The sequence below is a fragment of the Mauremys reevesii genome, linkage group 20 (genome assembly GCF_016161935.1).
Source record: "Mauremys reevesii isolate NIE-2019 linkage group 20, ASM1616193v1, whole genome shotgun sequence".
NCBI classification, from domain to species: domain Eukaryota; kingdom Metazoa; phylum Chordata; order Testudines; family Geoemydidae; genus Mauremys; species Mauremys reevesii.
Window position 1 is genome coordinate 22,548,784 of NC_052642.1, and position 13,653 is coordinate 22,562,436.

At 45.1% G+C, this 13,653-nt stretch overlaps 1 protein-coding gene across 5 annotated transcripts in view; it reads left to right on the plus strand.

Moving 5' to 3' along the window:
• Positions 1–13,653, plus strand: part of SSH2 (slingshot protein phosphatase 2) — a 131,668-nt gene that overhangs the window by 76,192 nt on the left and 41,823 nt on the right. For 2 of the 5 annotated variants that reach the window (XM_039507683.1, XM_039507682.1), the window contains exon 3: positions 9,757–9,864. The exons of the other annotated variants lie outside the window; for them this stretch is intronic. In XM_039507683.1, the coding sequence (XP_039363617.1) occupies positions 9,757–9,864 (108 nt within the window). The remainder of the gene's footprint in view (positions 1–9,756; positions 9,865–13,653) is intronic. 5 annotated transcript variants of the gene reach the window in all.

The following is a 13,653-nucleotide window of genomic DNA, read 5'->3' on the forward strand; positions in this document are numbered from 1 at the left end:
GAGAGATGAGCAAAAATGGTGCTGTGGGGAAGGAGAACTCAACTTTTCCCCTCTCTGAGGGTCTGATTGCCCAAGGGTGCTGTGTCCAGGAGCAGCTGCAATTGCAATTTACTTGGAAGGACCAAACTCTTTCCTTTCCTGGAGTTGGTGATAACTCAGTTAGAGGAGTTTGCGCTGTCCTCAGCCTTCTGTAAATTGAGATTAAGGGGTATTAAAGAGTCTGTGGATTAACACACTTATCTGGAACAGGGTTCTAAACTGGAGACAGTGGCGTGCTTTTTGTGAGTGGAGAGCGGGGAGTTTTTCAGCTGATTCTTCTTAAATTAGAATGTTTTGCTTTGCAAATCAGGAATTCAGTTAGAGATCACAGATCCTTGTACAGTTACCTGCAAAATCAGACGTCAAGGTTTGCTGCACCGAAATATTGTTCTCTGTGTGGGATGGTAAAGACAGCACGCGGATTGCTAATGCCAGTAACCTTTACATGGGTGTATTTGTAAGTAGATGCAGTTAGCTAATTGGCTGTGACTTTCAGGCATCAGTAAAAAAATGATTCCCATGTTCACGCTTTGAGTTGGTGGTTTAGTCAGCTGGACTGGACCTTGAAAATATCTCATTCACAAGATTAAAATCAACATTGAAGAGAATCTTTTGTTTATCAAAATACCGCCATTAAAATTGTATCTTGATTTAGGGCCAGCTGCTGCTCCTGTTGAACTCAGTGAGAGCAACGTTTAGTTATTAGCTTTTTCCTGTATAAGACCTAAAATTTCAAGCAGAGATCACAGCAGCTATTGGAAAGATCAGGGTAGATGAGGCAGACCTGTAAATTTCCAAGAATTTGTACCAGAAGACGCCTTCAGTAATTTCCACTCCACTTGCCGTCTGCCCTCACTCTTTAGGATTAATCACCAGGTTTTGATATCTTATTCCGTGTATTAGTCCTTGAAATATGTGTTACTCAGCCCTGAGAAGGTAGCAAACTGTCCTTCATTTTACTGCTAGGTCTCTTTCTCTGCCTTCTGTATTTTAAAGAGGAAGTCTGGTCCAGTGGTTAGGGCGTTCCCTGCTCCACCACAGACTTCCTGTGTGACCTTTGGCAAGTCACTTGGGGACAGGTTTTCAAAGGTATTTAGGTGCCTATAGATGCATCTATAACTCCCCTTGGCACTTGGGTGCTTTTGAGAATCCCATTAGGAGCCTAGCTGTACCTTTGAAAATCTGTCCCTTTGTCTTTGTGCCTCAGTTCTCCATCTGCAAAATGGGCTTAAGAGCACTCTGCCACCTCAGAGGGTCTGTGACAAAGATTAAACCTTACCTAGGTACTATGAGTACTAGCTAGAGCGCTAATAAAAGCATTTTACCAAAATGGAAATATTTATACATTTGCTATTCTGTAAACTGAGAAAGATCTTTAATGATTGTTTTATTTAACGCTGGCCTGCTCCCAGTTATGGGAGCTAAACTCTGTGTTTCAGACTAAAAGGAGGAATGTAGAACTACCAGTTTCTCCAAATATGTTTTACGTGAGTCTTGGTATCCTTTACAGCGGTGGTTCTCAACCTGTTTACCACTGTGGGCTGCGTATGCAGCTCTCTGTGATGTGTGGGCCGCATCCAGCATAACATGTGCACTCTCTCTGTATGGCCCTGAGGATGTCACATGGGCCACAGCTATGCGCTGATTGGGCTGCGGGTGGAGAACCTCTGCTTTTAAAGGAAGAAAGCAACTGAAAACTCTCAGTAGAATTCCTTTCAGCAAAGGGTTAAAACTGGTCATGAAATGTCTTTGCTGAATTGGAAAATGCAGGATAGTGCTACCACTTAAAAGTTACCAGCTTCCTTCCCAGTTTGTGTAACATACAAGGGATGTTACAAGCTGTTAATGGGGCATTTAATTTTGTACTCAGTGTAATTAATACTCATTTTATTGACTCATTTCTTCCTACCCATGCCTCACTTTAGGCCTTATCCTGTGTTCATTCCCCGCCCTTCAGAGGATGCCTGATCATGCCCTTTATCTTGAAATCTACCTTGGTAGTGTAAAGTTTGATCTTCAGTGTAACTCCTTGTGTCGAGGCATGTGTGCAGCCATGAAATATGGGGCTGCCACATTTACAGTATCCTGGAGGCTCGTCTGTATCTCCGCAGATGTGGAGCTCTAGTGAAGAGCTTTAGTTTAATTGCTTTTCTACCTTTGTAAATATTTTACCATTATAGTGAGAATTGCTGACACTTGGGATTTAAAGAGGGTGCTGCAGACAAATGGAGATTCAAGGAAAGGGGAGTTCCACGGCATAGCCCAAATTGCTGCTTTCAGCTGCAGTTTATTTGAATTCCTGCTGTGAACTAAGGGTCATTTGTAGTTTTGGACGTTTGAAACCCCCAAATAGACTGGCTAGATCTTTTCCCACCTAAAAAGCTCAATAGAGACTTTTGATCAGCATTGAATATCGATATTACTTTCCTGGCATGCAAGCTATATATCCTTGGATGCTTGGGCAACAGTATAATAAATACTCTGCTCCATCCTTCATGGAAAGAAGTTGTGAACTGAGCATTGGTTCGGTGCTGCTCTCTACCCAGCAGCCATGGCTTTCCATCTGTGCTGTGCATTCTTGTCCACTGAGAAGCAGTTTTGACAGATGTTTCTTACTGATCAGGAAATGCTCCCCAATTCCAAACAGACAGAATTTTATATCCACTGGCTACTTAAAATATTTAAGAATTCTATTTGTTAATTTGTGATAAATATTATATTATGTAGAAAAAAAAAATCTTAGAATGATCAGCCTGTTTCTGATTATACCAGCTGAGCTGAGTGACATTTCTTCCCTTTTTTCCTCCCTTTTTCACTCATCCTAATGTGCCAAATAGTGCATGGGAAAGGCCTGTCACTCCCCAGTGTTTCTCCCCCTGATACTTTTTTTCTGATTACCTCAGTGTGTTTGCATAGGTGTGTTTTAGCACACAGCAGAGAACTCTGTTGATCATTAACCCAGGCAGAGGATGCGTTATCCATGTCTAGCCTTCCTGCTTGGACTTCCTGTCTCTTTTCCTGGAGGTGGATTGTATTTAAGTTTCACTGATACTGAGCTAGATGAACCACTGATCTAACCCAGTATGGCCGTTCTTATGTTGGGAGGCAGAAGGGGTGCCTGAAATAGGATCAAGACTTGAGCAAGAAATCGGTGATCCCAGGATAACTAATTTTCAAGCAATAAATAGTTAGCTTTAAATATTTAGCTGCCCAGCCGGATTCACATTTGGAAGGGCCGCGAACCATTCCAGTTGTTTCTGAGATGCTAGGGTCTGTTGGGACTGCTGTGTAAATGTTCACTTCCAAGGAAAAGTTGGTTTTCTCGTAGAAGTTATCATTCCAGCCCTGCTTCTCTAGAGACAAGAGCCGATCAGTAGAGAATGGCCCTTTGGGGCCAGCTAATATTAAGGCTGCCTGGTTCTATCCCAGCACGACACCTCTTTGGACCTTTATTATAGAACCTCAGGCTAGAACAGTATTTTCTGGAAGGGATTTAAACAACTTCAGACCAATTTTGTTGAAATGCTGATTATCTGGCTGATCTGATCAGGGTCAGTTAGTTCAGAATCCTGTGTCTTAGCCTATGGTAGTTAGGAAAGAGTTATTGTCCCTCCATGCTGACCTGACCAACTGCATGTGAACCATATTCACCTGAACTGGTTTAAAACTAGTTCAGCAGGCCATTTTCCCACCTTACCAGATGTGCTACGCGTTGAGCAAAGTCAGAAATTCAGAGTTGTCTGACATTCCATCTTCAACCAGATTCTTATGTAAAGTCAGCCTGCTATTCAGAGAACCCTCTTTCCACACAGATGTGTTAAATCAACCCTGCACCCTTAACTTTGAACTTCCTTGCTTTTGTTGCCTTATTATTGTCATAACATGGCGTAATTTGTTTGCTTAAAGGCAGCTTTGCTGTGTGTGTGTGTGTGTGTGTGTGTGTATATAATATATATATAACAGGTATTGTAGCTTTCTTTCAACAATTACAGCTAACTGGGAATAGTTGATCTTGGAATCTAATAAAAACACTGTTACATCGTGTAGGATTAAAAAAACGTTTTATGAGGGAGAGAAACTTTCATGTCATAAGCCAGTCACTAAGCAAAACGTGCTCCCTGGGCAGTTTATTCATTGTGCTTTTACCTTTGGAGTATCTGGTGCTGGCAGCGCTGGGATGAGCTAGGAGATGGAACTGGTTGAACCACTGATCCGCTCTGGTATAGCAACGCCTCTGTTCCAAAGTGGAGGTTTTATGTTAGGAATAAAGAGCATAGGAAAGGCGTAACCAAGTACATAAAACGGTTGACTGGGTCAGGGAGTGATTGTTGGGAAGTATGTCCTATTTTGTTTGTTATTTTACTTTAGTCAAACACATGTTACTGGGCTGAATAAACAGGTAATTGACATGAAATTTTGTCCTCCTTATCAAGGAGATCAGACTGGATGATCTAATGATCCCATCTGGCCTTAAAATTTCTGAATTTGTATTGCACCTGAGAGGTTCATTCAAACAGGGAGCAGTAAAGGGGCCCAGTCTCTAAGACCCCAGCACAGGAGCTGCATGCTGTTCATTTGGAAGTTTTTTAATTCAAGAAATGAACGTTGCAGCACTTAGCAGATCGTGTGTGTGTGTCTATATCTCCACGTGAAATGTGGAGGACTAACTAAGTTGGCACAGTGGTAAAAGCACATTTCTAGGAAATTCAGTAGCATTCTCTGAAGTAGGGCACTTGTGTCAACTAGCCATCTTGACATGAGAAAGTCATTGGTTTCGTTCTCGAAGTGTCGAAGGACTGCATTCTCCTACTCAGTGCATCTTTGTCTAGCCAGGTACTTAGCTGATCCCCACCACCAGAGTATCTGAACACATGCGGCACATTCGTTTATTGATAATGGTTATTAACAAGTTAAGATTTGGGTTTTCTCTTGAAACCCCTCTAGTTGCCTAGTAGGCTAAACCCACAAATCATTTATTCTTTCTCTAAGCAAATGTTTGTGTCCTTTTGAGTAGTCAGTGTTGAAAACCGTGCATTTGCATGTGTATTTTGATAAGATCTGTGTTGTCCCATCATCACGTGCTTTTGATCTCTGATTTCCCTAGTAACCCTTCTCTTTTCTGGGTTTTGTTTACACTTGGCTAAAACTCAAGGCAGACATTTGTTTTTAAGTGCAAATACAGCATATCTGCCTATCCCTCTGGTTTAAAGTTGTGACATGGCTTGTGGGAAGAAGACAAGTCGAATTAAGTTCAGTGCCATCTTTTGATCCGGCGCAGCCTCGGAGCATTCTGGGAGCGGGGAATTGCTAGATTGTTGTGACACCTCCAAAACCTTCTATTTACAAAGCTTCGCAGACCTTTGGGCACTCCTCAAGCTATTGTCTGTACTTAAGTGTTCAGGTGTCTTGAATGCTCCACCTCAGGTCATCCTGTTGCAGGCTTTTTTGTAAAATATTCTATTTAGAAACCCTTCTATGCTGTCACACACACACTCTCCAGTGCTATCACACACACACACTCTCCTGTATGTCTTTTTTGCTTTTTTAATATTGCAAGTTGAATAGAGCATCTTTGCTTGAGTCCATCTGAGCCTGCTGTTCATCATATGATGTCGCTGCCATCTTATTACATCGTAGTTGGTTGCTGTGGAGTCAGTGGTCACACCGGAAGGCTAATCTCTGATGGGGAATTAGCAATAGAAAATAATCTCTCTGAGGAGCAAGTGCCCATCTTTACTACCAAGGCTCTTTGTAGGAAAAGAAATGGGAAGAGAAATATGAGGTGTGTGCAATGTATATACAAAATGATTTCTAAGTAGAACACTCTTTTCAGTGATCAGCTTTGTAAATATTGCTTGCAAGGAGAGCGAACTACATGCGAGCTTCAAACCGGCGTTCAAAAAGACATCTCTCCTTCGATCGTATCTTGCACTGTCCATGTTCACCTTGACTACGTAGCAGCTCACCAGTGCATGGATCTGAGTAGTCTGACTGTAAGACACTGCTGGAGTTTCAGGGGAACCGACAAAACTAATTTTGGGTCAGATGGGACTGGGGTCGATCATTCTGACTTTGCAAAAGAGAGATTCACCTTTGGCCTATCATTAAAAAAAACAAAACAGTTGCACTCTGTGAAATTCAATGGGCAAGTAACAAGCAGGAGTAACTCTTGTTGGCCCAGTTTTCAGGAGTGGTCAGAATTAAACTAATCCTTCGCCGGTCCCAGGCTTTATGATGGAAGGGGAAACAAAACCCTCTTTAAAAGTAGTGGAGCTAATTAAACATGATTGTGGGGTGATGAGTGCACCCAAATGGCTGTTTAGCTGGCATGGGTTGCTGCCCCTCTTGCTGTGGAAGAGCAGGTGGGAAAATCTGAAAACAAAGATGAATCAGAACGGCTGGGTTCTTGTGTGTGTTTCAGGATTGAAAGCCAATTACATGTGATGGAAGCAAATCACTTGTCAGTATCACCTTTAACCCTCCCACCGCTTCTCTGCAATGGGAAAGCACAAGAAAGCAAACTGAGAATATGCATGCTCGTGTACTTGACTAATTAGAGGGCAATGCGAGTGCCGAGTGAGTTTGTGCTCTGAATTGTCCATTAGCATGTACATCATGTGTGTGTCTAGATGGATTGGTGTATATTGCTAAAATAGCTCTTTAAATGTCCAGCCGGTTAAAGAAGCGAGGCAATTTGCATCAGACGGCGGGGTCTTTGGAAGGAAAGGTGCACTAAAGTTAGCAATGGATATGGGGCAAGTTTTCACTTTGAATTGCCGAGCCCTTGGTAGTGTGGGCACAATCGTTGCATGATCGCAAGAGTAATTTCTTTAATTTCCTCCTTATGTGAGATTATAGAACACGTGTTGCATGGGTCTCTAAGGGCTTCAAATCAATTGAATCCCTGCTTAGGAGACCTGCTCCTAAGCACGCTCTGTTCCTGCTAGGCGGGGGGAGAGGCTCTCTTCAGGTTTGTAGCACACAGCTGCATCCAGTATTGTATTGATCCTTCCACTTCTAATGTGCGGTAGCCAGTTTTCAAATGTTCTTCACTCAGGTCCTTGTATTTCTCAAAAAGACAAAGAGCACCTAAGCCATAAGAGCTGTCAGAAGTTGCCATGTGAGCTTCATGGGGGTAAAAACATCTGGAAGTCTGTAAAGTTCAGAGTTCTGAGCATTCTTGTGACATAACTTGCATAAGAGCGGCCATTCTGGGTCAGAGCAATGATCCATCTCCAGTGTCCTGTCTTCCGACAGTGGTCAGTTCCACGTGCTTCAGAGGAATGAAGAGACCAGGGCAATTATTGAGTGTAAAGGGGGCGTGGTGAGTGATCAGTGGAAATGATTTCAGGATTGAAGTACTCTTGGTAAGTTGATCCCGAGCCAAGAGAAAATTGGCAATATCGCTGCCAAGAAAAACTTGCCGTACAGACTTGGAGGGGCATGGGAAGCAATGCTGAATTTGCATTTTAAAACAAATCTCTGGTTCATCTCAGCCTCTGACTGGGAGGTTGACTCACTGATTTCTGGATCTTAATGGTTATCACAGAGGGTGCGTTTACACTGGGAAAACATTGGCGTCTCCAGCCACCCTAATGATGATATGATGGCACTGCTGCCAGTGGAGCCCGCTGCTTGTACGCAGACACCGAGTAGCTAAAAAAATTCCTTCCCACCTCTCCGTGCTGCATCTGGCACCATAGGACTATGCAGAGAAAATGCTTACAAACTTCCTTAGGGCAGACAAGTCCTTGGGGTGAGGACTTTGGGAACGAAAGAGACCTGCCTGCCTACTAACAGCATGCTGTCGAATACAGCTTATCATTCCCTTTTCTTTACTGCTGTTTCTATGCTTGGGCAGTCCAGTGACCACTGAAATGTCCTTTTTACTGTCCTGGCTAGTTTTTTACTTTTGGATCCTGATCCAGTGCATTTTGCGTAATGGTGTATTATAGGTGGGGTTGTTATACTTTGAGACAAATATTAAACTATTAGTATTTGAAAGTGACAAATTACTGAGCAAAGACTCTCCTCAATCCACAATAAACCTGGCATGTTTTTAACAAGCCTGAGAAATGCACTGGGTGAGTTGTAACGTAGTCTGGTAGGGTGAGTATAGACACATGCACCTTTTGGGGGAGCATAATGCTCTTAAGATTTCAGAGTTCGTCCCAGTGCAGAGTATTGCTGCTTGATACAGAAAGGGCAGCTGTGTTGACCTAGAGAATACGAGGGAAATGCTGTCTTCCAATTTAGGGCATCAAAGTGAAGTGACACAGAGTTTCGGCGTAGGGATTTCACACACAAATTGTTTTATTAATAAAGGAAAATTTTTCTTTGTTTTGTCTTTGCTAATTAATGATCATTTCAGGGAATTGTTTTAAATCACATTAAAAGAGAAACATTTTTGCTTGAAGTGTTTCCCGTCACTGTGAAACTGCTGTTGCACGAAGTGAAGTCACTCTCAGATTTGCAAAGCTGGAGCACCTTCCATGACCGTGGAGGTGGTGAACAAATCTGTAACATGGGGACAGGTTACAGCACCAGACCATTCAGAGGTCCTGGTGACTTCCCGTTTCGAATCAGGAGCGGCTTAGAGAAGTCGGGCAAATGACCGTTTTCCCTGAAAATCTGTTTAACACCTTTTTTTAATCTACTGTAAATTAATATTGGTTATCAAACGGGCTGTTAAATTCTCAACTGACCTGTTTATGTGGGAGAGGTCGCCTCAGCACGGGGCCCAGTTGAGCCCCAGCTGGACGTGGAGAACAGCAAATGCAGTGGGGGTGTGGGAAAATAAATGTTCCAACAGGTAAACCACTGAACAATGACATTCCTGCTACTTCAGAATACGTGAGCCTCTTTTACACACACACACACACACACACACACACACACACACACACACACACACACACACACACACACACCACATCATAGAAATGTAACTAAGCACCTGCTGCTCTTTACTGTAAGGAAAAGCCTTAATTGCAGCTTTGATCACTTTGAATGGAGATGGACAGACATTTGTGTCCTGTTTACAATACTCCATGACTTCTGTTTTTACCAGGAAGGTGCTTTGTAGGCCGTAATCTGAGGCAGCCTGTCTTCCCAGCGGCTGCATTGCAAAATGTCGTTCCTCCAGTCCTTCCCTCGTTCCCAGCAGTTCATTCTGGGGCTCTGGCGTGGCGCTTCCTCACGGTCTGCAGTAGCTTCCCTGTCCCCTACACTTTCCCACCATTGCTGCCGTCGGGTCAGTTGCACCAGCGTTAGCAATGGTGGGAGCACTCGTACGGATGGGCTGCCAGGTGCCACGAACACAAGCAGCATCCTGTCTGTACCTGCTGCAGGGCATCTGCATGACAGTGTTCACAGTGCTGGTGGCGCCTGGGCCTTCCCCATGCTTGAGCTCCCATTGGCGGTACACCTAGTGAAGGTGAAAGGGCGGTAACGGTTCAGACAAGGCTACCTCTGCTGCAGGTCTGGTCTGCACTGGCCCCAATGCAGCTTTTACAAGATTCTCGTTTAAATCCAAATCACCCAAAACCAGCATCTAACTTTACTGGACTTTCTTCCTGGATCCACAGCCGTATTGGTTTTCCTTGCTGCTGCCTAGCGTTCTCCAGCTCGCGTCTCTGTTAGCGCTCGCTCTGTCAGCTCGAACCAAAGCAGCACTGGTGCCCAGGCACTGAACTTGTTTATTTGCGTTCCCAACAGACTGAACGTTTCACCTCTGACGCAAGCAGCCGTCATTGTCTTGGTGATCCCCAACCTGCCTGTACCTGAGTCACACCCACTGAACGCTATCAGTTGCTGCAAGGCCAGGTTTGTGTGCAGTAGGGATTATGAACTAGTGCAGATTTTAGGGAGGGTGTGAGACTCAAGATGAGATATGAATACAGCTCTGTGCCGGCAAGGGGAGGATTCTGTGGGGTTGCTTCGCTGGTTACCCATTTTGCAGGGGATGCAGCCAGTACTCTAATTCAGGAGAGTCAGTGGTCCCAGTTCTTTTTCCGTCCTTGTAGTGTTGGGCATGCGTTGGCTAAATATAGATGGCCCTGGACTTGACTAATATGGAGAGGGACAGTATGTTGACCTCTGTGTGTCTCACTTGACTTCTGTTACAGTAATATTTAAAGCAACAGTGTCTCTTTTGTTTAAAGTTACGGGGCTCTGCTAGCCAGACCAAACATGGTTAGGTCAGGGGGAGCCGGGGTTCTCACACAGCTACACTTGTAGAGAGAAGTTTGTGCCCAGATTAGTAGTAACCTGTTTTTTAAGAATTAAATGTATTTGGAGCAGAGGCGATAGTAATGGGTTTTGGTCAGAAGGGCTCAGGGATGGTTAAACTTTAACAAGCTGTGCTTTCAACCTTTAGTGACTAAGGCAATGAAGTTAAAATTGAAAGAATGCCCTCCAGGACTGTCTCTATTAATCCTGAAAGGGGGAAGGTACATTGTAAAATTGGATTAATTTTTAGAAAACCGAACTGGCAGTTTGTTTAGCCTTTTTTGATCCTTGACATGGAGAATAAATTCTGCTGTTTGAGTTTTTCCAAGTTGGTTAAAGTGCATTAAAACTCTCACTGACGGCACATCTTATCGCTCTGCTCATAGAATAAAAGCCAGCTAGTCTTGGCCAGAGCCAAGCATTTAAATAAGTACGGCGCATATGGTAATAACTCTGAGAAGTACTCCCTGGGGTGTAACTTTTCTGCTTAGCAAGGCTGATTATGTATATTATAAGTCTTTAGATATTTAAACAATATATAGAGCTAGAAGAAGATATCATGTAGGGATTTAGTCTGGGAATGTCTTGACTTGGGGATGGTATCATATAAACCAAGCCCCCTTTGCTTCCTCATTTCCAGGATCACTACTTTAAAAAATGCCTGGTATTGTACATCTGCTGTAAATGTTTAATACCAGAATTTCTCAGCAGCAGCTGTTGTTGCTTTAAGCAGCCCTTTTCTGAAGAATCGTTTGATTTGGGAGTGCTCTCAGAGCAATGCTTGCGTGCAGCTCTCAAGCCTTTCAAGGCACTTTACAACCTTTTGGTAGACAACTGGTTCCATTTTTCCAGATGGATAAACTGAAGCAAATTAGGTGAGGGATAGCTCAGTGGTTTGAGCATTGGCCTGCTAAACCCAGGGTTGTGAGTTCAATCCTTGAGGGGGCCACTTAGGGATCTGGGGCAAAAAAATTGGTCCTGCTAGTGAAGCAGGGGACTGGACTCGATGACCTTTCAAGGTCCCTTCCAGTTCTAGGAGATTGGTATATCTCCAATTATTACCTTTATTACTTTTGACCAGAGTCACTGATTGTTGCTCTCTGGAAGCCAGGTTCTCTTAGGTTTTAGTATTATGAACCCAGAACCTTTCTTTGCTATTATTAAGGCTAGTTGCTTGCACTGTGTAAGGAATCCTGTCAGCTCAGTCTGTGGGCCAGGCCTACACTTAAAATGCTGCCTCGGTGCAGCTGCAGCGCAGAAGTGAGGATGTGCCGACACCGACGGGAGAACGTCTCCTGTTGACGTAGTTAACCCACTTCCCTGAGAGGCGGTAGCTGTGTTGATGGATTTTTCACCAGTACAGGTCTGCACGAGCCTGGCTTCTCTGGGAGCTTGCATCTGTCTTCTGAATTACCTGTTGCTTATGTTGCCACATACCGAATACTATACTTCATACCATGTTACAGCAGAATTGGACAAAACCGCCTGTTATACAAGACAAGGTCGCATCCCCTGAAATGTATTAACTACATTGGAGATGCCGGTATCTGAATTTATATCAAAACCCCTGTGACAGGAGGATAATCAAGGTGCTAATTTCACCTAAAACAACCGTCACAATTCTGGTTTGAGTTATTAACACTGGCTTTTCCTAGGGTGCTTCTTGCCAAGCCATGAGCTGCATGGGAAATGTGTGAGAGAGAGTCAGGAAGTTTGTTCGCTTTCTCAGCTGCTCCTCTTTGACCTTGAGGTCGTTGCCTGACAGGAAACGCAACAGACGGTTTGATGAGAGGATGTGAGGGAGAATCGCATGTAAAATCCATACGTTTCTCGGTGTGATTGCAGCTCAGCTGCTGGACACCAGTTCCGGAGTGTACCCCAGGGCATTATGTCTCTCGGTATTTGGGGTGGGCGAGCTGTATTTAATCTGAGTTTGGGCTTCCAGACCTTTTCTCTGCCTTGTAGAGTCAAAGCAGGAACCTGTGCCCGCGTGAAGGGACTTGCTACGTTGCTTCCTTGAGGTAGGAGGGGCCGGCAGTGTATTGCTGGGCTGGTTCATTCATAGGAGCTTTGGAGAGTGCAGGCGAGGTAAAGGGGAAGCGTGCAGGCTTTGACATCATCTGCACGAGCTGTGAAATTTGACAGTGAGTTTGACTCCTTTCTCTGGAGTCTGGTTTTAAAGGAAGCCATCTTCGTTGTTCCGTTAATGAATCCGTTCCGTGTGTGCCTGCAAGGGGATGAGCCCGCTGGGGTTCTGCGTGCTTGCGGCCCAGCTGACTTCAGGGCACCATGACGAGGAGGAGGAATGTGCCGGGTGCTGCGGCTGGCTGTCCGCAGGACAGTGCTGAGACCTGTTGCGGCTGCGTGGGCTGAAGCGTTGCCTGGAGAACACGGAATGGTGTTGCCACACCCCTGTTGGCAGCAGCTCAGGTTGTGCTGATGAGATGAGAGCCCTTTGCTTAGCCTCCGGTGCAGCTTCTCCTGTTCTCTGCAGCAGCAGCATTGTGACAAACTGGGGCCCCTCCAGAGTCACTTGATCCCTCTCCCCCAAAACTTCTCTGGCCTGTACGTTATGGGGATCGAGTCCTGTGGAAGAGAGAGAGCGGCTTGTCTGGAGCCGGTCTGTGTCAGCACAGAGGGAGTTTGGGAATAACCTGGCCTTCCTGTTAAACACAGAGAGGGGGCTCTGCCAGGAGGCCCACCCAGAGCCCGATACAAGGGGAGACTCCTGGGTTCCCTGGAGAGCTCAAGCTATCACCACTGGGCCTGTGCGCCGCTCCGTGGGGCACTGAAGCATGAGGGGTAAATATCCAGCTCCCATTGTAGGGGCTTGTGGTTCATTGGCATGGTCTGCACCAGCCCTGCTGCTCTGGCGATGGTACCAGAAGGCTGGTAGCATTTCCTCCAAGGGCTGAATGGCCTTGATTTCATTTGGCGTCTGCCCTTCTCTTCCCTCTTGTGAGAGGGATTGTCGGAGGGAGCATTGGCTCTGCTGCTTTTCAAAATAACTCTTTTAAAAAGCAGCAGAGCCAATCGCTCTCGCAAGAGGGAAGCGAAGGACAGATGCCAAACGGACTCAAGGATACCGGATGTGTTGGATGTGTCAGCTGTAGACCCAGGAGATGGCTAAGAATGAGCTAGTCGTGCAAGCCCAGGCCTGGGAATGAGGGCTCTTAGCTTCTGTCACCAGCTCTGCCGCTGGCTTGCCATGTGATCTGGGGCCAGTCACTTCCCCTGTCTGGGCAGGGTTGTTATCGCATGAGAGGAGAGTTCTCCTTTTGAGGGTTGTGTCTAGTCTGCTCCTGCTGTAAATGTTCTTTGCAGGGAGAATCTAGTGCAGACCAGACAAGCCCTTCCAGTCCATTCAGGTTCTTACGGCATCTC